The 27,654-nt window shown below is 67.4% G+C and overlaps 4 protein-coding genes across 5 annotated transcripts; 3 read left to right on the top strand and 1 right to left on the bottom strand.

The window, feature by feature from the left end:
- Positions 1 to 2,225: 2,225 nt before the first annotated feature.
- Positions 2,226 to 4,388, top strand: LOC133758244 (cytochrome c1, heme protein, mitochondrial). The gene is made up of 7 exons (XM_062189426.1): positions 2,226 to 2,362; positions 2,858 to 3,054; positions 3,144 to 3,270; positions 3,345 to 3,502; positions 3,577 to 3,737; positions 3,897 to 3,997; positions 4,083 to 4,388. The coding sequence occupies exons 1-7, from the start codon at positions 2,234 to 2,236 to the stop codon at positions 4,185 to 4,187; spliced, it is 978 nt and encodes a 325-aa protein (XP_062045410.1). The 5' UTR covers positions 2,226 to 2,233; the 3' UTR covers positions 4,188 to 4,388.
- A 428-nt stretch (positions 4,389 to 4,816) lies between these two features.
- Positions 4,817 to 15,050, bottom strand: SHARPIN (SHANK associated RH domain interactor). Its single transcript, XM_062187875.1, has 9 exons — positions 14,850 to 15,050; positions 14,471 to 14,645; positions 7,177 to 7,314; positions 6,958 to 7,099; positions 6,740 to 6,848; positions 6,513 to 6,666; positions 6,322 to 6,437; positions 6,092 to 6,219; positions 4,817 to 6,022 (listed from the first exon to the last, which is right to left on the bottom strand). The coding sequence occupies exons 1-8, from the start codon at positions 15,048 to 15,050 to the stop codon at positions 6,103 to 6,105; spliced, it is 1,152 nt and encodes a 383-aa protein (XP_062043859.1). The 3' UTR covers positions 4,817 to 6,022; positions 6,092 to 6,102.
- A 521-nt stretch (positions 15,051 to 15,571) lies between these two features.
- Positions 15,572 to 18,403, top strand: MAF1 (MAF1 homolog, negative regulator of RNA polymerase III). Of its 2 annotated transcripts, XM_062187876.1 has the most exons (8): positions 15,578 to 15,931; positions 16,499 to 16,623; positions 16,709 to 16,837; positions 17,077 to 17,242; positions 17,329 to 17,450; positions 17,528 to 17,647; positions 17,742 to 17,858; positions 17,984 to 18,403. In XM_062187876.1, exons 2-8 carry the CDS (start codon positions 16,541 to 16,543, stop codon positions 18,003 to 18,005), a joined length of 759 nt encoding a protein of 252 aa, XP_062043860.1. In that variant the 5' UTR covers positions 15,578 to 15,931; positions 16,499 to 16,540; the 3' UTR covers positions 18,006 to 18,403. The 2 variants fall into 2 exon arrangements, with proteins under 2 accessions (XP_062043861.1, XP_062043860.1); XM_062187877.1 differs by lacking the exon at positions 17,742 to 17,858 and having other exon boundaries at positions 15,572 to 15,931.
- Positions 18,404 to 18,535: 132 nt separating this feature from the next.
- Positions 18,536 to 26,283, top strand: WDR97 (WD repeat domain 97). The gene is given in 27 exon segments (XM_062189398.1): positions 18,536 to 18,665; positions 18,733 to 18,869; positions 18,977 to 19,605; positions 19,718 to 19,839; positions 19,958 to 20,657; positions 20,740 to 20,882; positions 20,968 to 21,185; positions 21,187 to 21,205; positions 21,277 to 21,367; positions 21,513 to 21,645; positions 21,731 to 21,766; positions 21,768 to 21,853; positions 22,031 to 22,091; positions 22,261 to 22,410; positions 22,499 to 22,696; positions 22,771 to 22,893; positions 22,974 to 23,057; positions 23,672 to 23,803; positions 23,898 to 24,035; positions 24,099 to 24,206; positions 24,294 to 24,488; positions 24,567 to 24,764; positions 24,845 to 24,966; positions 25,062 to 25,224; positions 25,428 to 25,858; positions 25,937 to 25,998; positions 26,075 to 26,283. Coding segments are annotated over 27 exon segments (4,818 nt in total).
- The last annotated feature ends 1,371 nt before the right edge of the window (positions 26,284 to 27,654 follow it).

Below are 27,654 nucleotides of genomic sequence, written 5' to 3'. Positions count from 1 at the left end.
AGAGCGTCAGGGAGAGGGAGAGACACACTGAGAGTTCCTCCGTCTGCTGGTTCAGTCCCCAAACGCGCACAGCGGCAGGGTTGGGTCCGGCGGAAGCCGGGAACCGAGCTCCGTCAGGTGTCCGGGCGAGCAGTCCTGCCCTCACCCGCTGGAGTGGAGCAGAGCAGCGGGGCCGGCCCCGCTGGGATAGGAGAGGCTGGCACTGCAGGCCACGGCTGCACAGATTTTGTATCAGACGGGGGAGGAACTGGAGACGGACATGCATTCGCGTCCAGGTGACTCAGATGAGAGATCCGTTGCTGTTGTGTGTGGTGATCGCTTCTCTCCTTACCTTTAACTTTCTTTCAACACCGTGAGATGCATCCGGGCACGCAGGTGAATGTTCATAAACCTTGGCTGGTGGGGCCATTGTTTCGTTACATGTTCTCTTCCTCCTGTGCACGTCCTGGTGTCCTGCAGCTCGCGGGGCGCTGTCCCTCCGCCCCTCCGCGTCCCTTCCTCGGACCGGACGACCTGGGCTGCCCTAACTTCCTTTCACTCTGCCGGTGCTTGTATTCCTTTGTACTTCTCAACGCCAGACTCTGCCTAGCACACTCTCCCACTTGGAAGGCAGAGATCCAGAGAGGGAGCTGGTTCGCCCCCAGTGGCCACTCAGCCAGACCTGAAGCCGGGAGCCAGGAGCTTCATCAGGTCCGGTTGGTGCAGGGGCTCCAGCACTTGGGCCATCTGCTGCTGCTTTCCAAGACAGGGCAGAGAGCTGGAGCCTCCGGGACTCGAACCAGCGCCACAGGGAGGCTCAGCCCACTGCACAGCGCCAGCCCCCACCCTGCTCTCCCAGGCACACCAGCAGGAGCTGGAGCCGAGCGCCCATATGGGGTGGGGCCGCTGCAGGCAGGGCTTCCCCAGGCCCCTTGCTGTGGTTCTGAGCAACAGCTAAGCAGCTTGGCAGTGCTTGGGGACGGCCAAGGCCACCGCAGGAGACAACCTGCCAGGCGACCTCACCGAGTGGTCCCCGGGCAGGTCACCGAGAGAGGGAGAGGCAGTGGGGACCCCAGGCGGGACGCGGAGAGAGGCAGCAGGAACCCCGGGCGGGACGCGGAGAGAGGCTCCGGGCCGATCTGGACACGAGAGCCTCAGCACAGCCCGGCTTTTTTTGCCTTTTTTTTTTTTTTTTTTTTTTGACCAGTTAGACAGTGAGAGAGAGAGAGACAGAGAGAAAGGTCTTCCTTCCATTGGTTCACTCCCCTAATGGCTGCCACGGCCGGAGCTGCGCAGATCCGAAGCCAGGAGCCAGGTGCTTCTCCTGGTCTCCCACGCGGGTGCAGGGCCCATGCACTTGGACCATCCTCCACTGCCTTCCCGGGCCACAGCAGAGAGCTGGACAGGAAGAGGGGCAACCAGGACTAGAACCCCGGGGTGCTGGCGCCACAGGCGGAGGATTAGCCTAGTGAGCCATGGCGCCGGCCGGCTTCTGTGCTCTTAGAGTTATTTATTTATTTGAAAAGCGGAGTTAAAGAGAGGCAGAGAGAGAGAGAGAGAGTTCTCCCACCCGCTGGTTCACTTCCCAATTGGCCACAACAGCCGGATCCGGAGCCAAGAGCTTCCTCCAGGTCTCCCACGTGGGTGCAGGGCCCAAGCACTTGGCCATCTTCCACTGCTTTCCCAGGCCACAGCTGAGAGCCGGCTCGGAAGTGGAGCAGCCGGGACTCGAACCGGTGCCCACAAAGGATGCCGGCAGTGCAGGCGGAGGCTTTACCCGCTACTCCACAGCGCCGGCCCTCCGCGTCCTTGTCCGTGCGGGCTCCTCGGCTTGGCGGTCAGCTGACCGTGGACAAGGTCCCGCCGATGCCCGGGGTGTCCCCGACAGCCGAGTGGCCACCCCGCGTCCGCACCCGGCGGGGACGCTCGGAGCAGCTGCAGAGCCGCGGCCTCGGGCTCCACCGGACCGAGGCGGCCCCGCCGGGGGCTCGCTCTCCTGGGCCCGGGCCGGGCAAGGGTCAAGGGGCGTTGTCGCAGCAACAGGAGACGCCACGGCGCGCGCCCGCCCTGCAGTTTCCCAGACGACCGGAGGAGCCCGGGAGGCGGAGCCGCCGGCCCTGACGGACAGATCCCGGCCCGCCCACCTGCCTCGCGGTCAGCCCCGCAGCCCCGCCTCGCGGGGTCTCGCGAGGTTTGGGCTCGCGTGGCGCCGCAGGGGCCGCTGGGCTCGGCGGCCGCGCTGCAGAGGGCCAAGATGGCGGCGGCGGCGGCCTCGCTTCGCGGAGCGGTGCTGGGCCCGCGGGGCGCGGGTCTCCCGGGCGCGCGTGCCCGGGGCCTGCTCTGCGGCGCGCGGCCCGCGCAGCTCCGGCTGCGGACGCCTCAGGTGAGCGCTGGCCGGGGCCTCGGCCGCCGCGCGGCTCCGCATCCCGGTGAAGGTCACGGCGGGGAGGCTCGGGGCGCGCGCCGCGGCGGGCGTCAGGGGGCGCAGCCCGGCTCCCAGCGCCCCCGGCCCGGCCCGGCCCCTGCCGCCCGCCGACTTTGGCGCCCGGGAGCCGCGCCGGGCGCCGCCGCTTCCCCCCGGCGAGGCGCCCGGCCCGAGCGTGGGGGCGGCGGGGCGGGCTCGCTGCCGGGCGGGCTGGGGGCTTCCTCCGAGGGGGCGCCCGGGACGGCTCCCGCCGCCGGCTGTGCAGACGGGGCTCGCGTCCCGAAGTGACCCCTGCCCGACCTCGGCCAGCTGCTGTGACCTTGGCCTGCCCCGGGACCTCTGGTCGCCTCGGCCGGACCCCCAGCTCGGAGCCGAATCGCGGCGGGGGCCGGGCGTCCCGGGGAGGGGGCCGGCGCCCTGCTGCCCGGCAGGCGCTGAGCGGAGCTCTTGCAGGCAGTGTCCTTGTCGTCGAAGGCTGGCGCTTCCCGCGGCCGAAAGGTGATGCTGTCGGCGCTGGGCGTGCTGGCGGCAGGGGGTGCGGGGCTGGCCGTGGCTCTGCACTCGGCCGTGAGCGCCACTGACCTGGAGCTGCATCCCCCCAGCTTCCCGTGGTCTCACCGCGGCCTGCTGTCTTCCTTGGACCACACCAGGTGCGCGGCGGGCGGGCGGGCGGGCCGGGCGCGGCGGGCGGGCGGGCCGGCCGGCCCTGGCGCCCCTAACGCTCCCCCCCGCCCTCCAGCATCCGGAGGGGCTTCCAGGTGTACAAGCAGGTGTGCTCCTCCTGCCACAGCATGGACTACGTGGCCTACCGCCACCTGGTGGGCGTGTGCTACACGGAGGAGGAAGCCAAGGCGCTGGCCGAGGAGGTGTGGGGCCGGGCCGGGCGGGGGCCGGGCGGGGGCGGGGGCGGCCGCAGGGTGGTGACGGCTGTCGGTGGCAGGTGGAGGTCCAGGACGGCCCCAACGAGGACGGGGAGATGTTCACGCGGCCGGGGAAGCTGTCGGACTACTTTCCCAAGCCGTACCCCAACCCCGAGGCTGCCAGAGCCGCCAACAACGGAGCCTTGCCCCCCGACCTCAGCTACATCGTGCGCGCCAGGTCTGGGGGTGCTCGCGGGGCGGGGCGGGAGTGCGGCCCCGCGCGGTGGCTGAGCAGCTGTGGTCTGGTTCCAGGCACGGGGGAGAGGACTACGTCTTCTCCTTGCTCACGGGCTACTGCGAGCCGCCCACGGGGGTGTCGCTGCGAGAAGGCCTCTACTTCAACCCCTACTTCCCTGGCCAGGCTATCGGCATGGCCCCGCCTATCTACACGGAAGTCCTGGAATTTGACGACGGTGAGTCCCCCTCCTTGGGGATGGCTGGGCACGCAGAGGGGCACCCCCGTGGGCTTCCTCGCTGGGCGTTTCTTCCGGCAGCATTCGTGGCCTGCGTGACCCCAGGGTGCCGGGGCAGCAGCTCCCAAGGGTAACTCCCACCACTTGTCCTTGGCCTAGGCACCCCAGCCACCATGTCCCAGGTAGCCAAGGACGTGTGCACCTTCCTGCGCTGGGCGTCTGAGCCCGAACACGACCACCGCAAACGCATGGGGCTCAAGGTGAAAGGGTCGAGCCAGGGCCGCGGGGGGAGCCGCAGAGGGGCCGGGCGCCCCCCTCCCTCTCCTGAGCCCGCTCTCTCCCCAGATGTTGATGATGATGGGCTTGCTGCTGCCCCTCTTGTACGCCATGAAGCGGCACAAGTGGTCAGTCCTCAAGAGTCGGAAGCTGGCGTATCGGCCACCCAAGTGACCTGTCCGGTGTGTGCTTGTCGTCTGCCTGAAGAGGCCCTCAGGCCCAGGAGCCGCCCCCAGCCTGAGGAGGCTTCAGCTGGCCCCCGGCCATGCCCTCTTCATCTGGGACAAGAGGGGAGGGGCGGGAGACCAGGGTGCAGCCCGGGGTCCTCGCATCAGCCCCGTCACGGGAATAAATTAATTAAGACTTCTCGGCGTATTCGATGGAGCTGTTCTGTGGAAGGCGTCTGTCCTCGCAGGGTACTCTGGGACGAGACCGCCCTACCAGAGCTCCCAGGATGCCTTGGGCACTGCGGCCAGCCCTGCCCCGCACTGGGCGGCACCTGGGTGGGTATGGGAGTGGGAGGGAGTGGCAGCGTGTAGCAGGGTAGGTGTGCCCAGGCCCAGGCTGGCTGTGGTCCAGGGGCCCAGTGACTTGCTAGCAGCAGCCACACACTGGGGAGTGGGGCCCCTCAGCCCTGTTGCAGCCGTGGCTCTGGGAAGGGTCTGGCGTGAGCAAGGGCTGCTGGGGCTGGGGGGCGGAGCAGGGAATGGCCCCCTGCAGCGCTAAGCAGTCAGCCAGAGTGCACTCCAGTGTCCCTCGGTTTCAACTGCACAGCTGTGGGAGGGAACAAGGAGTTGTTCTGGTTTTTTTTTTTTAAAGATTTATTTATTTAGAAGAGTTGCGCAGAGAGAGAGAGGTCTTCATCCGCTGGTTCACTCCCCAACTGGCTGCAATGGCCAGAACTATACCGGGGATCAAGGGATTTCTTTCTTTTTTTTTGACAGAGTAGACAGAGAGAAAGGTCTTCCTTTGCTGTTGGTTCACCCTCTAATGGCCGCCGGCGCACCGCGCTGATCCAAAGCCAGGAGCCAGGTGCTTCTCCTGGTCTCCCATGGGGTGCAGGGCCCAAGGACCTGGGCCATCCTCCACTGCACTCCCGGGCCACAGCAGAGAGCTGGCCTGGAAGAGGGGCATCCGGGATAGAATCCAGCGCCCCGACCGGGACTAGAACCCGGTGTGCCGGCGCTGCTAGGTGGAGGATTAGCCAGTTGAACCGGCGCCGGCCTCAAGGGATTTCTAACAGGACAGTGTCCTGGCCACCGTGGCCACTGGGTGGTCCAGGCCAGACTGCTGTTAGTGGCTGGGTGTAGACAGCAGCATGTCAGTGACAAGGGGGTTGTAAGGTGTGACCTCAGTGGTGGTCACACCCCTGGTGGGTGGGTGGGTGTTAACGCCACGGCGGGCTAAGCTCCACTTGGGGAGCCTGCGTCCCGGATCAATGCCTGGGATGAAGTCCTGCCTCTGCTCTGCATCCAGTTTCCGCTGATGCTCCCGGGAGGCAGGTGCTGGCCCAAGGGCTTGGGGTCCTGGGCCTGATTCTGGCTCTGGCGTGGCATTTGGGGAGGGAACTGGCAGGTAGAAGATCTTTCAGCCTTAAAAAAGTTTTTATACTCTTACCCAAAAAACATCCCAAACCCCACTGCCGTTGTTGGTCTGTCATCCTGCCTGGAGCAGGAACTGAGCGGAAGAGGACGGTGTGCCCAGGGGCTCAGAGGGCCTGCATGGGCTCCGCAGCCCCAGCCGGGTGGTCAGCAGCAGCCAGGGAGGCCCCTGGAGGCCCGGGGTCTGCTCCTCCGAGACTGGGGGCCCACGTTTGGGCTCCAGCAGTGAGGGCCTGCCCTGCCCCTCCTGAAGCTCCGGCTCTTCACAAAGGTGGGGCAGGGGACACAGGCGGCTGGTAAGTGTTTTTAATGACTGCTGCGCTCCCTTTCCCCCAAACCCTGAGCCGCCATCCCCTGAGAAGTTCACGCAGCAATCCCGGGACCTTGGGCCTTCAAGGACGTTATCACCTGGGAGGAGAGACCAGTCATTCCTGCTTGTGCTGCGGCCCCGCCCCCACCCCACCGCACTCCCAGTACCTGTGGTGGGTCTAGGTGGAGGCTGGGGGCGGAGGGTCCCAAACACAGGGCCGCTGTGTGCTGCACATCTCACAGCCAGGGCGGCTCAGGGCATTGATGAAGGTGCAGGATGGACAGGGCCAGCCGGGCTGGGGAGGCGGGGACACAGTGGCTGCTTCCTGTTCCTCCCAGTGCCCACAGCTGCCCAGGCTCGGCCCATTCCCACCTTGCCCACTCGGGTCCCTGCCCACCTGAAGAGGGTTGGGGAGGCTGGAGCTGGCTGGCTGAGCCCGGGGCGGCGCCAGTGGCTGAGGAAACGAGTGTCCCGTGTCCCCACCTGTCTTCAGGGGGCGCTGAGGGCTGCAGCCTACAACAGGAGGTGGGGCTCAGGGCCACCCCAGGCTGTGCCCCACCGCCCGCCCCACCCATATCAGGGACTGGCCTGGGGCCTCTCTAGGGGCTGAGAGCAGGTAGAGGAAGGCGGGGTCCCCGTCCTGCCGGACGCCGTAGGAAGCAAGGCTGCGCTCAGGCACACAGAGGCATCGCCCGATGACCCAGCGCTGCACCGCGGGCGGGAAGCCGAACTCCGAGAACACCTAGGACCACGGTGTCAAGGCTGGCAGTGTCCCCAGGGTCCCCGTCCCCAGCGGCGCTCCTGGCTGTGCTCACCTGCTCTTGGAGAGCTGCAATGGTGCAGTGGGGGTGCACCTGCAGCGAGACATGGGCCGAAGACGCCGTGGACGCGGCCGACGCAGCATCCTCGACCGTGACCTGCAGCCTGACCAGACCAGGATCGGGGTGGACAGGGACCTCGGGAGGGGCGGGGCTGGATGGACAGGGACCTCGGGAGGGGCAGGGCTGGGGCACAACCACGTCTCGGGCCTCACCTGAGGGGACCAGGTGGAAAGCAGGACTCCGGGAGCTGAACGCTGAGGGCCACGTGATGCTGGGCCAGGGCAGCGGCCGTCTGGGCTGCCCTCTCCTCGTCCCCGTCTGCGATGGCCCTGGCCAGGCGTCCTACCAGCTCCTCTGCAGGGCGAGGGAGGTCAGCTGGCCCAGCCAGGCACTCGCTGCTTCCCCCAACCCTGCCTGGCTTCTGCCCTTACCTTTCTCCATCAAGTCTCCAGGGCTCCAGGGAGGATCCGCCTCGGGTTGGGGGGCTTTGGGCGTGAAGGCCACAGGGGGACTGGGTGGGGAAACAGGGCACGTCCCTGGGCCCTGGGCTGGGGTTGGGCTGCCACTGCCTGGGAGGAAAGATGGCGATGGGCGGGGCCTCTGGCCAGGCCTTTGTCTTCTCACCTCACCTTCCCAAGTCATCCCCTGCCTGACCCTTGCTGATGCTAGACATGAACTCGTGTGGTCTTTGGGACCTGGACGCCTTCAGACCCCTTCTGTGGGCCCACGTGCCCCACTCCACACAGGACGGCCCACGTGCCAGCCCCACTCCACACAGGACGGCCAAAGCTGCCCAAGAGTACAGCCCCAAAGTCAGGGGGGCCCCCTCGCCCCGCAGCACTGCACATGCCCGGCCCAGTCCATGGCAGCTCTGGTGGCCTTGGCCCTCCCAGCTGCCAGTGCCGTGCCTGTGCGTCCAGGGCCCTTCAGAGCCCCTTGCTGCTCTCGGCCACGTGGTTCCTGCTATGAATCTCGAATCTCACTGGCGTCACCCGCTCAGCAAGGCCCCTTCCAGCTCCCGCGCTCCCATTCTGTTCACATCTAATGGGAGTTTATTTACTCTCTGTCCTCAAATGTCTGCTTCCCTTCTAGTTTGTTTGTTTTAGACCTTAGATTATTTATCTGAAAGACAGAGGCAGAGAGAGAGGGCCACAACAGCTGTGCCGATCCGAAGCCAGGAGCCAAGAGCTTCTTCCTGGTCTCCCACGTGAGTGCAGGGTTCCAAGCACTTGGGCCATCTTCCACTGCTTTCCTAGGCCATAGCAGAGAGCTGGATTGGAAGTGGAGCAGCCAGGTCTTGAACCGGCGCCCATATGGGACACCGGTACTGCAGGTGGAGGCTTTTACCCGCTATGCCACAGCACCCGCCCCCCTTCTAGTTTTTTGACAAGCGTGGGGAGGCAGAGCAGGCTTCAAGAGGGTGGGAGCTTGAGGCTTCATTCATGCTAAAGGGGCATCTGCGAAGACTTAGGGTCTTGAGAGAAGTTTGTGTAAAATTTGCATGGATTTAAAAAATTTGGGGGTGGGGCTACCAACTACAACACCAGCATCCCACATGCGTCCCAGCTCGCGTCCCAGCTAGCCCATTTCTGATCCAGCTCCCTGTTAATAGCCTGGGAAAAGCAATGGAAGATGGCCCAAGTGCTTGGGCCTCTGCACCCACACGGGAAACCTGGAGGAGTCTACTAGCTTCAGCCTGGCCCAGTCCTGGCCGCTGAAGCCAATGGGGGGCAAACTGGCAGATGGAAGATCGGTATCTCTCTCTCTCCCTCCTCTTTATAACTCTGACTTTAAGACAAGATTTTGGCCAGCGCCGCAGCTCAACAGGCTAATCCTCCGCCTTGCGGTGCCGGCACACCGGGTTCTAGTCCCGGTCGGGGTGCCGGATTCTGTCCCGGTTGCCCCTCTTCCAGGCCAACTCTCTGCTGTGCCCGGGAGTGCAGTGGAGGATGGCCCAGGTCCTTGGGCCCTGCACCCCATGGGAGACCAGGAGAAGCACCTGGCTCCTGCCATCGGATCAGCACAGCGCACCGGCCGCGGCGGCCATTGGAGGGTGACCCAACGGCCAAGGAAGACATATTATTGAATATATGTATTACATATATGTGGCCAGCACTGTGGCATGGGGGTTAAGCTTTGCTGCGACATCAGCACCCGATATTAGCACTGGTTCCAGACCAGCTGACCTAACTCTCTGCTAGATCAGCGGGAGACAGCCCAAGGGCTTGGGCCCCTGCACCCATGTGGGAGACCTGGAAGAAGCGCCTGGCTCCTGGCTTCAGCCTGGGACAACCTGTATGGCCATCTAGGGAGTGAACCAGCGGATGGGAGATTCTCTAACTCTGCCTTTCAAATAAATTAAAACAAAAAACGATATTTTGTACCAAATAAGCTTCTCTTTTAATTTCAATTTTTCTACGAAGTTTTTAGTGCCCTGGTATCTGGTGGCTGACTGAACGCCTGGGCCTCTCGCACGTCTACTTGTCTTGTCTGCTTTGGGGGTCCTCCTTCCCCTCCCTGGTGCACAGCACGGGCCTGGCCCTCTTCTCGCTCCTCATGATCTTGGATGACTCCCACTCCCAGATGCCTCGGAACGCAACCCCTGCCGTCCACTCACACAGGCCCTCTACCCAGCAACTCGGCACTGCCACCGACACAGCCAGAAACCCAATTCACTTCGCCACCCAGTCACCTCCAAACGCTTCCTCCCTCCCCATCTGCACCACCTAGACCACACAGGGGCCTCACTGAGTCAAAGCCATGTGAACCTAAGCCGGTCACTCCACCACCTAACACACCGTGCTCTCCAAGAGACACCTGTCACCCACCACCCGTCACCACCACTGCTGAGGGACACCTGTCACTCCACCACCCGACACCACCACTGCTGAGGGACACCTGTCACCCACCACCCGTCACCACCACGCTCCTGAGGGACACCTGTCACTCCACCACCCGACACCACCACTGCTGAGGGACACCTGTCACTCCACCACCCGACACCACCCCTGCTGAGGGACACCCGTCACTCCACCACCCGACACCACCACTGCTGAGGGACACCTGTCACTCCACCACCCGACACCACCACTCCTGAGGGACACCCATCACTCCACCACCCAACACCACCACTGCTGAGGGACACCTGTCACCCACCACCCGACACCACCACGCTCCTGAGGGACACCTGTCACTCCACCACCCGACACCACCACTGCTGAGGGACACCTGTCACTCCACCACCCGACACCACCACTGCTGAGGGACACCTGTCACTCCACCACCCGACACCACCACTGCTGAGGGACACCTGTCACCCACCACCCGACACCACCACGCTCCTGAGGGACACCTGTCACTCCACTACCCGACACCACCACGGTCCTGAGGGACACCCGTCACTCCACCACCCGACACCACCACGCTCCTGAGGGACACCTGTCACCCACCACCCGACACCACCACGCTCCTGAGGGACACCTGTCACTCCACCACCCGACACCACCACGGTCCTGAGGGACACTGTCACTCCACCACCCGACACCACCACTGCTGAGGGACACCTGTCACTCCACCACCCGACACCACCACGCTCCTGAGGGACACCTGTCACTCCACCACCCGACACCACCACGCTCCTGAGGGACACCTGTCACTCCACCACCCGACACCACCACTGCTGAGGGACACCTGTCACTCCACCACCCGACACCACCACTGCTGAGGGACACCTGTCACTCCACCACCCGACACCACCACTGCTGAGGGACACCCGTCACTCCACCACCCGACACCACCACACTCCTGAGGGACACCTGTCACCCACCACCCGACACCACCACGCTCCTGAGGGACACCTGTCACTCCACCACCCGACACCACCACTGCTGAGGGACACCTGTCACCCACCACCCGACACCACCACTGCTGAGGGACACCTGTCACTCCACCACCCGACACCACCACGGTCCTGAGGGACACCTGTCACTCCACCACCCGACACCACCACGCTCCTGAGGGACACCTGTCACCCACCACCCGACACCACCACTGCTGAGGGACACCTGTCACTCCACCACCCGACACCACCACGGTCCTGAGGGGACACCTGTCACTCCACCACCTTACACCACCACTGCTGAGGGACACCTGTCACTCCACCACCCGACACCACCACTGCTGAGGGACACCTGTCACCCACCACCCGACACCACCACTGCTGAGGGACACCTGTCACTCCACCACCCAACACCACCACGGTCCTGAGGGACACCCGTCACTCCACCACCCGACACCACCACGCTCCTGAGGGACACCTGTCACTCCACCACCCGACACCACCACGCTCCTGAGGGACACCTGTCACTCCACCACCTTACACCACCACGCTCCTGAGGGACACCTGTCACTCCACCACCCGACACCACCACTGCTGAGGGACACCTGTCACTCCACCACCCGACACCACCACGGTCCTGAGGGACACCTGTCACTCCACCACCCAACACCACCACGGTCCTGAGGGACACCTGTACTCCACCACCCAACACCACCACTGCTGAGGGACACCTGTCACTCCACCACCCGACACCACCACTGCTGAGGGACACCTGTCACTCCACCACCCGACACCACCACTGCTGAGGGACACCTGTCACTCCACCACCCGACACCACCACGCTCCTGAGGGGACACCTGTCACTCCACCACCCGACACCACCACGGTCCTGAGGGACACCTGTCACTCCACCACCCGACACCACCACTGCTGAGGGACACCTGTCACTCCACCACCCAACACCACCACGGTCCTGAGGGACACCTGTCACTCCACCACCCAACACCACCACTGCTGAGGGACACCCGTCACTCCACCACCCAACACCACCACTGCTGAGGGACACCCGTCACTCCACCACCCAACACCACCACTGCTGAGGGACACCTGTCACTCCACCACCCGACACCACCACGGTCCTGAGGGGACACCTGTCACTCCACCACCCGACACCACCACGGTCCTGAGGGACACCTGTCACTCCACCACCCGACACCACCACTGCTGAGGGACACCTGTCACTCCACCACCCAACACCACCACGCTCCTGAGGGACACCTGTCACCCACCACCTTACACCACCACTGCTGAGGGACACCTGTCACTCCACCACCCGACACCACCACGCTCCTGAGGGACACCTGTCACTCCACCACCCGACACCACCACTGCTGAGGGACACCTGTCACTCCACCACCCGACACCACCACGCTCCTGAGGGACACCTGTCACTCCACCACCCAACACCACCACTGCTGAGGGACACCTGTCACTCCACCACCCGACACCACCACGGTCCTGAGGGGACACCTGTCACTCCACCACCCGACACCACCACGGTCCTGAGGGACACCTGTCACTCCACCACCCGACACCACCACTGCTGAGGGACACCTGTCACTCCACCACCCGACACCACCACGCTCCTGAGGGACACCTGTCACTCCACCACCCAACACCACCACTGCTGAGGGACACCTGTCACTCCACCACCCGACACCACCACGGTCCTGAGGGGACACCTGTCACTCCACCACCCGACACCACCACTGCTGAGGGACACCCGTCACTCCACCACCCGACACCACCACTGCTGAGGGACACTGTCACCCACCACCTGACACCACCACTGCTGAGGGACACTGTCACTTCACCACCTTACACCACCACTGCTGAGGGACACCTGTCACTCCACCACCCGACACCACCACGCTCCTGAGGGACACCCGTCACTCCACCACCCGACACCACCACTGCTGAGGGACACCTGTCACCCACCACCCGACACCACCACTGCTGAGGGACACCTGTCACTCCACCACCCGACACCACCACGCTCCTGAGGGACACCTGTCACTCCACCACCCGACACCACCACTGCTGAGGGACACCTGTCACTCCACCACCCGACACCACCACGCTCCTGAGGGACACCTGTCACTCCACCACCCAACACCACCACTGCTGAGGGACACCTGTCACTCCACCACCCGACACCACCACGGTCCTGAGGGGACACCTGTCACTCCACCACCCGACACCACCACGGTCCTGAGGGACACCTGTCACTCCACCACCCGACACCACCACTGCTGAGGGACACCTGTCACTCCACCACCCGACACCACCACGCTCCTGAGGGACACCTGTCACTCCACCACCCAACACCACCACTGCTGAGGGACACCCGTCACTCCACCACCCAACACCACCACTGCTGAGGGACACCCGTCACTCCACCACCCAACACCACCACTGCTGAGGGACACCTGTCACTCCACCACCCGACACCACCACGGTCCTGAGGGGACACCTGTCACTCCACCACCCGACACCACCACGGTCCTGAGGGACACCTGTCACTCCACCACCCGACACCACCACTGCTGAGGGACACCTGTCACTCCACCACCCAACACCACCACGCTCCTGAGGGACACCTGTCACCCACCACCTTACACCACCACTGCTGAGGGACACCTGTCACTCCACCACCCGACACCACCACGCTCCTGAGGGACACCTGTCACTCCACCACCCAACACCACCACGGTCCTGAGGGACACCTGTCACTCCACCACCCGACACCACCACGCTCCTGAGGGACACCTGTCACTCCACCACCCAACACCACCACTGCTGAGGGACACCTGTCACTCCACCACCCGACACCACCACGGTCCTGAGGGGACACCTGTCACTCCACCACCCGACACCACCACGGTCCTGAGGGACACCTGTCACTCCACCACCCGACACCACCACTGCTGAGGGACACCTGTCACTCCACCACCCGACACCACCACGCTCCTGAGGGACACCTGTCACTCCACCACCCAACACCACCACTGCTGAGGGACACCTGTCACTCCACCACCCGACACCACCACGGTCCTGAGGGGACACCTGTCACTCCACCACCCGACACCACCACTGCTGAGGGACACCCGTCACTCCACCACCCGACACCACCACTGCTGAGGGACACTGTCACCCACCACCTGACACCACCACTGCTGAGGGACACCTGTCACTCCACCACCCGACACCACCACTGCTGAGGGACACCTGTCACTCCACCACCCGACACCACCACGGTCCTGAGGGACACCCGTCACTCCACCACCCGACACCACCACTGCTGAGGGACACCTGTCACCCACCACCCGACACCACCACTGCTGAGGGACACCTGTCACTCCACCACCCGACACCACCACGCTCCTGAGGGACACCTGTCACTCCACCACCCGACACCACCACTGCTGAGGGACACCTGTCACCCACCACCCGACACCACCCCTGCTGAGGGACACCTGTCACTCCACCACCCGACACCACCACTGCTGAGGGACACCTGTCACTCCACCACCCGACACCACCACTGCTGAGGGACACCTGTTACTCCACCACCCGACACCACCACTGCTGAGGGACACCTGTCACTCCACCACCCGACACCACCACGCTCCTGAGGGACACCCTCCCACCATGCCTCAGGCCCTGTCGGCTCTGCCTCTCCACTCCTGTGTGGTATCTGCTGCCCAGCCTCTATCTGACCCTCTCTCCTTCTGCTCCCTCCTGGGAGCCTTCTCAGGCCCCTGCCGAGGGGAGGGTGGGCCTAGCTCCCCCGGCCTCATCCGCGGCTGGGAGGCCAGGGCACCTACCATTCTGTCCCTCCATGGCGGCGCCCTGGACCAGGGCTGCCCACAGCTGAGCTTCCTGAGGGCTGAGGAAACGCAGGCTCATGGCGCCCGGCCCTCCTGGTGGGGGCTGCAGCTCATGCTGGCTGGGGCCTCGGACGGTGTAGGAGACGGAGTCCAGGGGCCACCGCCAACTGACCTGAGGAGAGGGAGAGTCCAGGCTCAGGGCCTCCCACCCGGCCCGCTCAGCACGACGGCCGACGGACCGGAAGCGACAGCGGGAGGCCACCTGCCCGGTTCTCTCCTTTCCGCGTGTCGGGAAGCGGGTACCCGCACGACCCCCGGTTCCAGCGGGAAAACGCAAACTGGGCAAAGCACTGCCGCCCCCGCCGCCCTCACTCACCGCCCCCGGCCCCGCGCCCTGCAGCTCCAGCCTGAAGCGGCCAGGCCGCTCGGGGTCCGCGCTCAGCTGCAGCCTCCGCAGCTGCGCCTCGGCGTCGGGCCCGGCGCCCAGCGGCCTCACGGCGGCGTGCACGGCCCGGAGCGCCGCGGCCGAGCCCGGCTCAGAGGACGCCACCACCGCCCCGCCGGCCGGCGGCGCCATCTCCAGTGCGGCTGGGCCGCGGCGCTCCGAGGCCGCTTCCGGGTGGTCGGGCCGCCAAGCGCCCGCACCGGCCGGAAACGCGAGCCGCGGGCCCGGGGTTCCGGGGCGGCCAGCGGACCCGGCCGCTCGGTCCGGGCGAGGCCAGCGGCCGGTCCGAGGCCCGAGCGGGACGGCCGAGGAGGCTGCGTCTGAGCTGGGGGCCGAGGACCGGCCTCAACTGGAAGACAGGGTCGGCTGGGCGGACGCCGGCCTGGCGGCGAGTACCTGCCAGCGCCGCTCCGAACACCTCCGTTCCCACCCGCGCTCGCCGGCCGCGGCCCCTGGGAACTGGGTCGGCGGCCCCCTCCCCTCAGGGGCGGAACGGGGGAAGCCGCGACCAATGAGTGCCAGCGAGGAAGGCGGGTTCGTAGGGCCAGGGCAGTGACAGGCAGGTCCTCTAGCCAGTCGCAATGCAAGTAGGACTGAGCGGCGGGCAGGCCCACCAATGGCTATTCGAGCTCTGGATCCCGGAGGCTGGAGCGGGCCATTCACAGGCGTGAGGCCGGGCCTGACGGACGCTTGTTGTTGTCCGGCTGGGGGAGGCGGAGGTCGCTGGTTCGCTCGCTCGCTGGGCCGATCTGTGGCGGTCGGCGGCAGGTCGGTCGCGAGAGCGGGCGCTGTGCAGCGGGGTGAGGCTATGTCGCGGTGGCAACCCGGATGGGCCGGCAGGGCCGGGAGTAACGGGACGTCGCCGCGGAGCTTCCCCCGGATACAGTGCGGCCTGCGCGCGGGCCACGGCGCCGCCCTCCGGTCCTGAGGAGCCCTCGCCGCGCGGAGCCTGTCGCGCCTTCGCACCGTCCCCCGCGCTAGCGGCCCGGCCCGGCCCGGCCCAGCCCAGGCAGGTGGGTGTCCGCCCTTGCCCCTCAGCCCCCGGCGGCCGCGCCCGGCGCCCGGCGCACTGCCTCCTGGGACTTGAAGTCCGGCCGCGGCCGGCGCACTGCCTCCTGGGACTCGGAGTCCCGGCCGCGGCAGGTGCGCCGTGCGCGGGGGCCGGGGTCTCCACGCCCGCCGAGCTCCTCCCGCTCCCAGCCGGACGGCAGCCGGCAGGACGCGAGGCGCCCCTGGCGGGGACCCTAGGTTCCTGACCGGCGTGCAGGTTTTTGCCTGCGTTGGGGAGCCGCAGCCCGTGGTGGGGGGCCGCGGCTTTTTGTAGATGGGGGAGGGAGAAACTGAACCAGCAGCTCCAGGGTGAACAAGACCCCCAGTGGGCTCCCAGCCTGACCCCGGAAGTGGCGGGGCAGCGCAGGGGTGTGGCTGAACGGGGGGGGCTGGGGGCTGCCACCCCCGGGCGATGGGACACCCCCGCTGCTCTGGATGCTCGGAGGCAGGCTGGGGAGAGGCCGCAGCGGCTAGTGGACAGCGACTCCTCCTAGCGGGAAGGTGTGCATGGCCGCGCCTGCTCGTCCTAGGCAGCACCGGCCCCTGCGGGGCACCGCCCCCTCCCCGAGGCCATGAAACTGCTGGAGAACTCCAGCTTCGAGGCCATCAACTCGCAGCTGACCGTGGAGACCGGAGACGCGCACATCATCGGCAGGTGAGGCCAGCGTCTCCGGGTCCCTGTGCCCGGCCCAGAGCTGGACCTGGAGGCCCAGTGCTCCATGGCCCGCCCGCACCCCTAGGATCGAGAGCTACTCGTGTAAGATGGCGGGAGACGACAAGCACATGTTCAAGCAGTTCTGCCAGGATGGGCAGCCCCACGTGCTGGAGGCGCTGTCCCCACCCCAGACCTCGGGCCTCAGCCCCAGCAGGTGAGCGGCGAGGGTGGGCAGCGTGGGACAGAGGGTGGGCCTGGGGAGCGTGGGAGGAGGCTGGGCCTGGGGAGCGTGGGACAAGTGTGGGACAGAGGCTGGGCCCGGGGAGCGTGAGGCGAGTGTGGGACGGAGGGTGGGCCCAGGGAGCGTGGGACAGAGGGTGGGACAAGTGTGGGACAGAGGCTGGGCCCGGGGAGCGTGGGGCGAGTGTGGGACGGAGGCTTTGCCTGTCGCAGGCTGAGCAAGAGCCAAGGAGGTGAGGACGAGGGCCCGCTGAGCGACAAGTGCAGCCGCAAGACCCTCTTCTACCTGATCGCCACGCTCAACGAGTCCTTTAGGCCGGACTACGACTTCAGCACCGCCCGCAGCCACGAGTTCAGCAGGGAGCCCAGCCTGAGCTGGGTGAGGGTGGGGTCCCCCAGGCTGCCCCGCCCCCGCCGCCCACCCCCACCCCAGGGCCCCCGTCAGCTGTGCTGTGCCCGCCCCAGGTGGTGAACGCCGTCAACTGCAGCCTGTTCTCGGCCGTGCGGGAGGACTTCAGGGCCCTGAAGCCGCAGCTGTGGAATGCGGTGGACGAGGAGATCTGCCTGGCCGAGTGTGACATCTACAGGTGGGCCGGCCGCCCGCAGGGGGGGGCCCGCGCGGCGGCACCGGGGCCTCACGCCACCCCTCGCCCTCACCCCGCAGCTACAACCCAGACCTGGACTCGGACCCGTTCGGGGAGGACGGCAGCCTCTGGTCCTTCAACTACTTCTTCTACAACAAGCGGCTCAAGCGCATCGTCTTCTTCAGCTGCCGCTCCATCAGGTTGGTCTGCCCGGCCCGGCCCGGCCCGGCCCGGCCCTTGGCAGAGCGGGGGAGGGGGAGGAGGGGCTGAGAGCGGCTCCCCGTGTCTCCGCAGCGGCTCCACCTACACCCCCTCAGAGGCCGGCAATGAGCTGGACATGGACCTGGGGGAGGAGAGCGGGGGTGGAGGCAGTGAGGCCGGGGCCGAGGAGACCAGTGCCATGGAGGACAGGTGTGTGACCGGGGCTGCGGCTCAGGTCCCCAGGGCCGGGGGCGGGGGGGCCGGGGGCGGGGGGTCCTGTGCTCGGTCCCTGCGTGGTAGCTCCTCAAGGCTTTCTGTGTGCCGACTTCTGCCAGGGTCCCGGTGATCTGTATGTGACGAGGAGGAGCAGAGGCCCCAGCTTCATCCAGCGTCAACCAAGCCTGGACCTGCGCTGCTGAGGGTCCCCAGGGCCGTCCCAGCTGCTGGCCAGACCCTGGCACTGCCCACGGCCACTCCTGCCTAGCCCTTTGGCTGCAGCCTGTGGACTGCACTCTGCCACAGGCTCCTGCTGCCCACACGGCCGCCACTGGCGGGGCGGCTGCACCACAGAGTTTATTTTTGTACTTCCTTCTGGGCCGGCGGTCGCGGCCCCTGCCAGCGGGACCCAGCGGTCACCGGCTTTGACCTTGGGTGGCCCGTGGCGCCCACCTGTGCCCCCACCTCGCCCGTCGGGCCGCGTGCACTGAGTGTCACTTCGCTGCAGCTCATTTGTTTCAAATAAAAGTTTGCGTGACTCGGTGTGGACCTCATTGCGGCGCGGGGGCGGGGCCTGCGTGGGGGTGGGGCCTGCGTCCGCTGGAATCCTAGCAACGGCCGGGCAGGGCTGCCCGGCGGCTCCCAGGGCTGTTGGACCCGCGGCCGCCAAGATGGAGGTGGAGGTCCTGGAGGCGAGCAACCCTTTGTCAGCCGAAGGCGACAGCCTGGTCCTGGACGCGGACCTGTACGACACGGACACCTACGACATCCCAGACCCCGGGCTGCTCTCAGAAGAGGACGGTGAGGCTGCCGGGGAGCGGGGCCCGCGGGGCTGGGTCCCCGGGCTGACGGCGCTTGCCGCCCACAGAGCTGTACATCACCGAGCCGGAGCGCAACCTGCAGTTTTTTGCCAGCAGCCAGAGGTGGCAAAACCTGACCTTGCGCGCCCGCGCCCGCCAGCTGTGGCTGCTTCTACGCACGGGCCTTCGCGACATCGTGGAGAAGGTGCAGCGTGTCCCCGCGCGTGCGGGGCCCCCAGCGCTGACTCCCCAAAACCCCGCGCAGGCGCGCTCCTCCCACCCTGACCTCGGGCCTGTCGTCCCCGCCCGCAGGAAAAGAGGGCCGAGCTGCACGTGGCGCGCCTGACGCACGGCTTGGAGCCCCTGCGCCGCCTGGAGGTCGCAGCCGGGCCGCGCTCCGTGGCGCTGGACCCCGTGGGAGGACACTTGGTGGTGCTGGACGGCGAGTGCCGCCTGCACCTGCACAGAAAAGACGGCTGGGCGCAGGGCAAGCTGCTGGCCCCCGTGGCTCTTACGGGACTGGCGGCCGTGCTGGGCCCTCTGGGTGCGGTGGGCCGCTTTGTAGGCTGGGGTCCCCAGGGGCTGGCCATCCTACGGCCTGACCTCAGCCTGCTGTGGCTGAGCAAGCCTGGGGCGGACAGACCACCGAGCGACGAGACCATTTGCTGCCTGCCGGTGCCCGACCTGGGGCTACTGCTTGTGGCCCAGGCGAGCGGTGGCTTGGCGCTTTGGAAGTTCCGCTCAGGTGGTCGCCGCCTGGTGCCGCGAGGGTCACCCCTGCAGCCGCCGGCCAGCCTGGAGGGGCCGCTCAAGCGCCTAGCTCTGTGGCCTGCACCACCCCACTGCGTCCCGCGCTGTGTGGCTGCCTACGGCTCTGCCGTTCTCACCTTGGACCTTCAGGAGTGGGCGCTAGTGGACGTGCGCCGGGATCTGCACAAAACGTGAGGACGCCAGGGCGCAAGCGGCCGTGAGATGGGCCTCTGGGGAGAGCCAAGGGGGGGCGGGGGCGCACCAGGCACGCACGTAGCCACACCGCGTCCCCTGCACCCGCAGCACCATCTCAGACCTGGCGTATTGCGAGGACGCGGAGGTCATGGTGACGGCCTCACGGGACACCACGGTGAAGGTGTGGGAAGCCGACTGGCAGATCCGGATGGTGTTCGTGGGCCACACAGGTGGGGTGCGGCGTCTCCGCCAGCCCTGGCCAGGCTTTGCCGCACTCGCCACAGCCGGGCCGACGACCCCCTAACCCTCCGGGCCGGCGCGCCCGAGTGACCCGCGCCCCTCCCGCAGGCCCAGTGACTGCTATGACGGTGCTCCCGAACACAACGCTGGTAGTGTCCGCCTCGCAGGACGGCACGCTGCGCACGTGGGACCTGCAGGCGGCGGCGCAGGTGGGCGAAGTGTCTCTGTGCTACTGGTGCCAGGATGCGCTGTCCGCGCGTGTGAACCGCCTGCTGGCCCCGGCTGGCCCCGGCTGGCCCGTGCTGTCGCTGTGCGCCACCGGCGTGGGGCTGTGGTGCCTGCGAGAGCTCCACTCACCGCTGGCGCAGCTGCCCGCGCCCGTGCTGCACCTGCAGGCGGCACCCCCGCTGCCCGCGCCCGAGTACCCGTCGCTGCCCGCGCGCCTCGTGTGTGCGTGCGCCGACGGCTCGGTCTACCTGGTGTCGGCCGTGACCGGACGCTTAGTGAGCGCGCTGCTGCTGGGGCCCGAGGACTTGGCGGCCAGCGTGGCCTACTGCCTGCCGCGCGAGGCGCTGTGGCTGCTGACGCGCGCCGGGCACCTGGTGCTCGCCAACGCCGCGCGCTGCCCCATGCGCGTGCTGCACCGCTCGCGCCCGCCGCCGCCCCCGGCGCCGCAGCCCTGCTGCCTGCACCTCTACAGCCACCTCACGGACCCCAGCGCCGCGCTCGCCTCCTGGGAGGCCGTGCGCGAGCGCGGGGGCGAGATGCGCCACAGCGCCGCGTCCTGGGCCTGGAAGAACAAGAACCGGTGGGCGCCAGGGCTGGCCTGAGGGCTGGGAGGGCGGCCGTGGCGACTGGGCCCGCGCCAACACGCCCTGTGGCCGCCGCAGCTACCTGCCGGTGGTCGGGTACTCGGACGGCTCGCTGTCGGTCCTCGAAGGGCGCACGTCCAAGGCCGTCTTCCGCACGGAGGCACACAGCCCGGGCCCGGTCACAGCCATCGCATCCACCTGGAGCAGCATCGTGACTTCCGGTCAGTCCCTGCTGTCCCGCCCCAGGGCGGGTCTTGGCCCGGGAGACCCCCGAGGGCCCAGCCCGTCCCCACGCCCGTCCCGCAGGCGGAGACCTGACGGTGAAGATGTGGCGCGTCTTCCCCTACGCCGAGGAGAGCCTGAGCCTGCTGCGGACCTTCTGCTGCTGCCAGCCCGGCGCCTGGCTCTGCGCGCTGGGCAGACGCGTCACCGTGGGCTTCGAGGCCCCGCAGAGCGCCACCTACGGCCTGGTGCAGTTCGGCCTGGGCAGCGAGCGGCGCTGCGACCACCGGCCCCAGGACGACCCCCCTGGACCACATCACGGGTGAGGGCACGAGCCCGCGGTCAGGCCCCGGTCGCCGTGCTGGCCTGCGTGCTGACCTGGAGCCCCCGCAGGCCTGTGCTGCTGCCCCACGCTCAAGCTCTACGCCTGCTCCAGCCTGGACTGCACCGTCCGCATCTGGACCGCCGACAACCGGCTGCTGCGGTGGGCGGGGCGCGGGGGTGGGGGCCGGGCCTGAGCGGGGCATCCGGGTGGAGCGCAGCTGGGCTCCACTGGGGGGCAGGTCCCGGCGCTGCTGCTGCCTCAGTTTCCCTCTCTGACTGGACTCTGGCCCCTGGGCACCCTGCAGGCTCCTGCAGCTGGGCGGGGCCCCGCAGGCCCTGGCCTTTTGCAGCAACAGTGGAGACCTGGTGCTGGCGCTGGGCTCCCACCTCTGCCTGGTGTCCCACAAGCTCTACCTGCCCACGTCCTACCTGGTTAAGGTGTGCGGGGAGGGAGGAGCTGGGGGGGGGCTGCTGCAGGTACCTGCCCCCCCACCCCAGGAATCTGGGTTTCTCGCCCGTTCAGAAGCTCTGCATGAAGGAACCTGACGTGGTGGACGACCCCCCCGCTGCCGCTGACCAACAAGGAGCAGCTGACTTCCGCCCAGCTGCAGAGGCTCGCTACCCTGCACGGGGTGGCCAGCCTCAGGTCTGCCCGCGGCTCCCCCCCCAGCCCTGTGGGGGCAGGAGCTGTGTGCCCCCAGCACCAGGGCCCCTCGGGGCTGGCTGTGAGCCGTCCCAGCCCAGTCCCTGCACCTCGCTGCTCCCCCCTCCCCGCCAGGGATGCCCCCAGCACCCATCCCCCTCTGCCTGTCCCCATCTGCAGTGTGGCCTTGACCTTCGTCCATCACCAGTCAGCAGTGCCCCAGGAGCCGGTGCTGAAGGAGGTGGGGTGGGCCCTAAGATCCCTGACTTCCCAGGGCCCGGCTGTGACCCCTGCCCAGGCTCAGGCCACAACCCTTGGTCCCTGGGGCTGGCCCTGGGTCCCGGCATGTGCCCGGGTAGCTGTTGGCCAGGCTCGAGAGAGGACAGGCTGACCTCAGTCCACCTCCTCAGGACTTGGAGGCCCTTGTGGCCCGGGACAGAGACCTGAAGCAGCTGAGGCTGGGGCTGGTGGTCCCTGAAGCCCCGCCCCCACTCTCCTGGCAGCAGCGCCAGGAAGCCTTTGACCGTTACCTCCGTTTGATCCGCAGCCCCGGCCTGCTGGTGGGTGTGGGGCCACCTCCAGCCACCCCTGACCCCGGGGCCTCCCTCTGCCCCGAGACAACTCAGCCCGCCCGCTCCGTCACCCCAGGACTTCCAGTCTGTAAGGGGATCCCAGCAGTGGGCCGCTGCGGCCTTCAGCCTGGAGAGAGAGGCCAGGGGCACTGTGTCGCCCGGCGCCGATGTCCAGACAGCGCCAGCGGCTCTGCCCCGGCGCTTTGCCCGCCCTCCCCGAGTCGCCCTGCCCCTGCCACCTGCCCAGCACGAGGTGCACAGCAAGGTGTCCCAGGTGAGGCCCCGCCCCTCCCCACCCAGCCCGACCCCGCGCCGGCCTCCCCCCCCATGACTCTTGTGCTGCCCCAGCTTCTAGTCCGCTCCTCCCTGAGCTACGAGCTGGGCCTCGGGCTGGACATGCTGCTAGAGTCGGAGCAGGTCCGGCGGGAGATGACCGTGGGCCCCAACTCACCGTCCCACCTGCAGCATAGGGTAAGGGCCTGGCGGGTGAAGGTGCCCGGGGTGTTGGGGGCCGAGCTGTGCGCTGAGCCTGTGCCGATCCCCCTCCCCAGATCCCACTGCTGCTGAGACGACGGCCCAGGGAGCCCCTGTCGAAGCTCAGGGGCTTCTTTCCTGCCACCCCACACCCCCACAAGGTGAGGCCAGGACCCCCTCTGCCACACAGCTTCCTGTCCCTGTCTGGCCCGCCGTTGGCCCAGCTCTGGTGTGGCGGGCCCAGGAGCCTGCGCCAGTCTGGGGGCCCCCAGCAAGAGTCTCCGCTGGATGGGTGTGGGCATCCCCTTCGGCCCTCCTGGGTGACCTGAGGCCCTGCCCTTCAGGGGAGCAAGGCTGAGTGGAGCTGGCCCTCCAAACCCGCCAGGCTCCTGGGCAGGCCTCGGCGCCTCTCCTACGCCTGCCCCGGGCATGACTGGCCCTTCCCTGGGAGGGGACCACTGTCCGCTCCTGCCCTGCCCCCACCAGCCATGGTTCTGAGACTTCCCCCTTCCAGGGCTCAGGGCTGAACCCTGCAGGGGGCTCCGGTGGGGGGGGGGGACTCTCAGAACCAGCACCCGCTGGCCCTGCAGGGCTGTGTCTTCATGTACCACAGCTGGTGCCACACTGATGTCCCTCCACCTGGCCTGCCTATGGGCTTACGGGGGGGCACTTTTGCTGGTGGAGCTGGACTGGGGGCTGAGTGGGGTCGTAGGGGTGACCAGCGTGGGCTGGGGGACCTCGGGGCCTCAGCCTGCCCTCCTCTGCCTGCGCCCAGGGCTGCCCGCTGCCCATCGGCTTCCCAGGTTTCGTGCCCAACTCCACGCTGCTGCAGCAGATGTGGTTGCCTGCCGAGGTCAGCTGCCTGGGGTCCCTGGCCCAGCTCGCCTCCCGGTTCCGGAGACGCAAGGCAAGGGGCAGGGCTGGGGCGGCTCGCCGGCCTGGGGAGGGCTCTGCCGTGCCCACCGCCCGACGGACGCCGCCTCTCGCCCTCGGCTCTGCAGCCAGGTGGGAGCCGTGGCGACGACCTGTGGCTGCATCACCCCCGGCGGTCCAACGCCAGGTGGAAGAGGCGGTGGCTGCAGTGGCTGCGGGGGAAGGCCAGGGTCAAGGAGGAGGAGGAGGAGGAGAGGAAGAAGGTGGTGATTTTCCTGGAGGAGGATGACGAAGAGAAACCGGAGGAGGAGGAAGAAGGGGAGGAGGAGCTGGAGGAGGAGGAGGAGGACTTGGGAGCCGTGTGCTCCTCGGCGTCCCTGAGCCCACAGAGGCTGCGCTCTGAGCAGCGGCTGGAGTCCTTGGAGCCCAAGCTTTCGGTACAGGCCCCAGGCTGCCACGGGAGGCGTGGGTGCGGCGTCCCCGGCGCCATGAAGTGGGGCCTGCAGTGACCCTGCCTCCCCCAGAGCGCTGCAGAGCTGACCCCGGAAGCCCTGAGCTCCCAGCAGACCACCAGGACCAAGACGGGCGCCTACCCCCAGTCCCAGTACCCCCGCACCCGCACACTGTGGGAGGAGCGCTACGGGCACCTGCCCAAGTTCCTGCACTTCTTCGTCAGCCAGAACTGGTTCAAAAAACTGTTCCCCATCATCACCCTGGAGGTAGGAGGAGCCTGGGATGGGTGGGCAGCGAGGCTGGGGCACGGCACGAGCTGGGGCCCAGCACGCCCCCCCCCACAGGCGTATCCAGAGATGGGCACTGTGGAGGGACTGGCCTCGATGCTGCTGGACAAGCTGCCTCCGTCCTCCTGGGCCGACCGAGTGCACATCCTACACGCTCTGCTGATGCTGCTGCCCGACCTGGGCCACGGCCTCCGCGGACGGCTGCGGGACCTCCTCCTGCACCTGCTCAACTTGGACCAGCCCCCCAGCTTCCAGGTGACCGCATGGCTCGCCACGCCCCCGCCTTCCCTGCCCGGGCCCCCTCCTCCTCCAACCGCAGCCCCGGCTCCGCCCAGGACCCCACTCAGAAGCAGTTCGTCATGCTGGCGCTGCAGCTGCTGCTGGCCTGCTTCCTGGAGTCGCAGGACACCGTGCTGGAGCTCATGTCCTACTTCCTCTACTCGCCGGACTCCTGCCGGTGCGTCCCACCCCCCCACCCCCCCAGTGCCTGTGCCCCCACCCCCGTCACCCAGCTCCGCCCAGGCCCTGCCATACCACCTATCCTCGCCCCAGGCCAGAACTCATGAAGCTGATGGACAGGCTGGGCCTGCAAGACCCACAGGGCTTCCTGTTCAAGGAGATGCTGACCTGGGCCCAGGGCGCCCAGCTCAGCTCCAAGTCCACGCTGCGCAGGCTGTGCTGCCAGAAGCTGGAGGGCATGATCCAGCAGCTGCAGGTCCTGCCCCCCCCCCTTCCCCAGGCTCCTGCAGGACACGGGGGCAGAGCGGGGGGCACAGGCACTGCCCGTCCTTCAGGGTCTCCTTGGGCAGCTGCAAGCCTGCAGCGCGGGGGAAGCGGGGGACGGCTTAGAGGCAGGGAGGCCGGCCAGGTCAGGGGCGGGGCACCCATCCCCGCAGCTCTAAGCGCTTCTTCCTGCAGACAAGAACCATGAAGGCGCAGGCGGCCAGGCCCGAGCCCTCAGCGCTCCCCCCTCCTCCCCAGGAGGCCCCCTCGAAGGCTGCGTCGCCGGCGTCCCCGTGGCACCTCCTGGAGCCGCCCTTGCCAGCGGGTGCGGGTGCGGAGCTCCAGGCCCAGCCGGTGCGCAGCCGGTGGACCAAGCGCGCGCTCTCCGAGACGCTGCAGAACTTCTGCGGGACGCCCAGGCCCAGCTGGCGCTCGCCCGCGTCCCCGGCGCTGCCGGAGAGGCCGCCGCTGCCCCACGGGCAGATGCTGGACCTCGGCTGCATCGACGCCCTCAACTACTTCTGCGAGCAGCAGCGGGCGCAGCAGCTCATCCTGCTCTGGGAGGAGGCGCAGCGCCTGCGCTCGCCCGAGCCCAACACCGTGGTGCGGCCGCCGCAGGACCGCAGGTGCGGGGCGCGGCCCGGGCGGCGGGGCGGGCGGCCGCGGGGCCTGCAGGGCTGACCCGCTGCCCCCGCCGCCCCCAGGCGCTGCCCCGTCCTCCGGCTCCAGGAGGCCCAGGTCCACAGCTCCGAGGAGCGGCCGAGGGGTGAGTGCGCACAGGGCGGGGGCGGGAGCGCCACCCCCACCCTGATGCAGCCTCACCGCCCTGCCGTGCCCCGCAGGCTGGATGCCCGCCGCACTCCGCACCGGCCGGCCCCGCCCCCTCGACGTTGCCATCCGGGCGCTGAAGCTGCCGCTGCCGCGGGTGGAGGTGCAGCCATTCCCGGCGGGGTGGCCACGGCCCGCACGCCCGCGGTGCCCGCTGCCCCTGCAGCCCGGGCTGCAGCGCTACTTCGTGCCGGGGCGCGCAGACCCCGACGGCCTGGGCTAACCGCCCCGCTGACCCCTGCCCGCCCCCTTGCATCTGGAATAAAGCCCAGGGCCACAGCCGGCAGATGGGGCGCCGCCTCCACCTTTGGGGCTCCGGGTGGGTGGCCTGGCAGGGAGGGGCTGCCAGGGTCACGCCCGTGGGCTGGATGTCAGTGGGAGAGGCTGGCTGTGGCCAGGGGAGGCCGCAGGTGTGTGTGGGGAAGGCAGCAGCTGGCTGTGTCCTGGGCACTCTCCCGGCAGTCCCTGGAGATGGGTGCTGTTGTGGGGTGCAGCGTCACACACGCCTTCCGAGGGGACCCCCAAGACTGCACGCACACCTTGGGTGCCCTGTCTTGGCCTCTCAGCAGTAACTTCCTGTAAATTCCGGTCTCCGGCTATGGTTAGGGGCCTGCTCCTTCCGTGTGGGCCTCAAGCCCACTGCCAAGTGAGCTGACCCACCGCACCTCCCTGTTCCAAGGGATGAGAGCAAACCCTTTCTAAGGTATGGCAAAGAAAGCACAGCAAGTTTTAAACATCACACACCCACAAAGCAGTCTTAAAGGAATCAATGTACCTACTCAAACGCAGAATTTTTAATTTTTAAAAATTTATTTATTTTTATTTTTAGACAGGCAGAGTGGACAGTGAGAGAGAGAGACAGAGAAAGGTCTTCCTTTTCCGTTGGTTCACCCCTCAATGGCCGCTGCAGCCGGCGCACCGCGCTGATCCGAAGCCAGGAGCCAGGTGCTTCTCCTGGTCTCCCATGCGGGTGCAGGGCCCAAGCACTTGGGCCATCCTCCACTGCACTCCCGGGCCACAGCAGAGAGCTGGACTGGAAGAGGAGCAACTGGGACAGGATCCGGTGCCCCAACCGGGACTAAAATCCGGGGTGCCGGCGCCGCAGGCAGAAGTTTAGCCTAGTGAGCATTAAGGGAGTAGGAAGGGGGGCTCTGCCATCCGTCCAGAGCGAGTGAGGCAGTCCTGCAGTCGACAGCAAAACCCACACAGCCCTGTAGGAAGATGCACAAGAGGTCCAAGAGGCACGTGGAAACATTACAGACACATCAGGGTCCACGCTGTGGCTTAGTGGGCTAAGCCTCCGCCGTGGCGCCAGCATCCCATATGGGCTCCTGATCCAGCTCCCTGCTAACGCGCCTGGGAAAGCAGCAAATGATGGCCCAAGTGCTTGGGCCCCTGCACCCACGTGGGAGACCTGGAAGAAGCTCCTGGCTTGGATCGGCCCAGCTCCGGCTGTTGCGGCCATCTGGGGAGTGAACCAGCAGGTGGAAGAGCTCGCTCTCTGTAACCCTGCCTCTCAGATTTATTTATTTGTTTGAGAGGCAACGTTACAGAGAAGCAGAGCCTGAGCCAGGTGCGTTAGCAAGGAGTGGGA

Source organism: Lepus europaeus, chromosome 4 (assembly GCF_033115175.1).
Source record: "Lepus europaeus isolate LE1 chromosome 4, mLepTim1.pri, whole genome shotgun sequence".
In the NCBI taxonomy this organism is placed as follows: Eukaryota; Metazoa; Chordata; class Mammalia; order Lagomorpha; family Leporidae; genus Lepus; species Lepus europaeus.
This window is presented reverse-complemented; position numbering and strand designations above follow the sequence as displayed.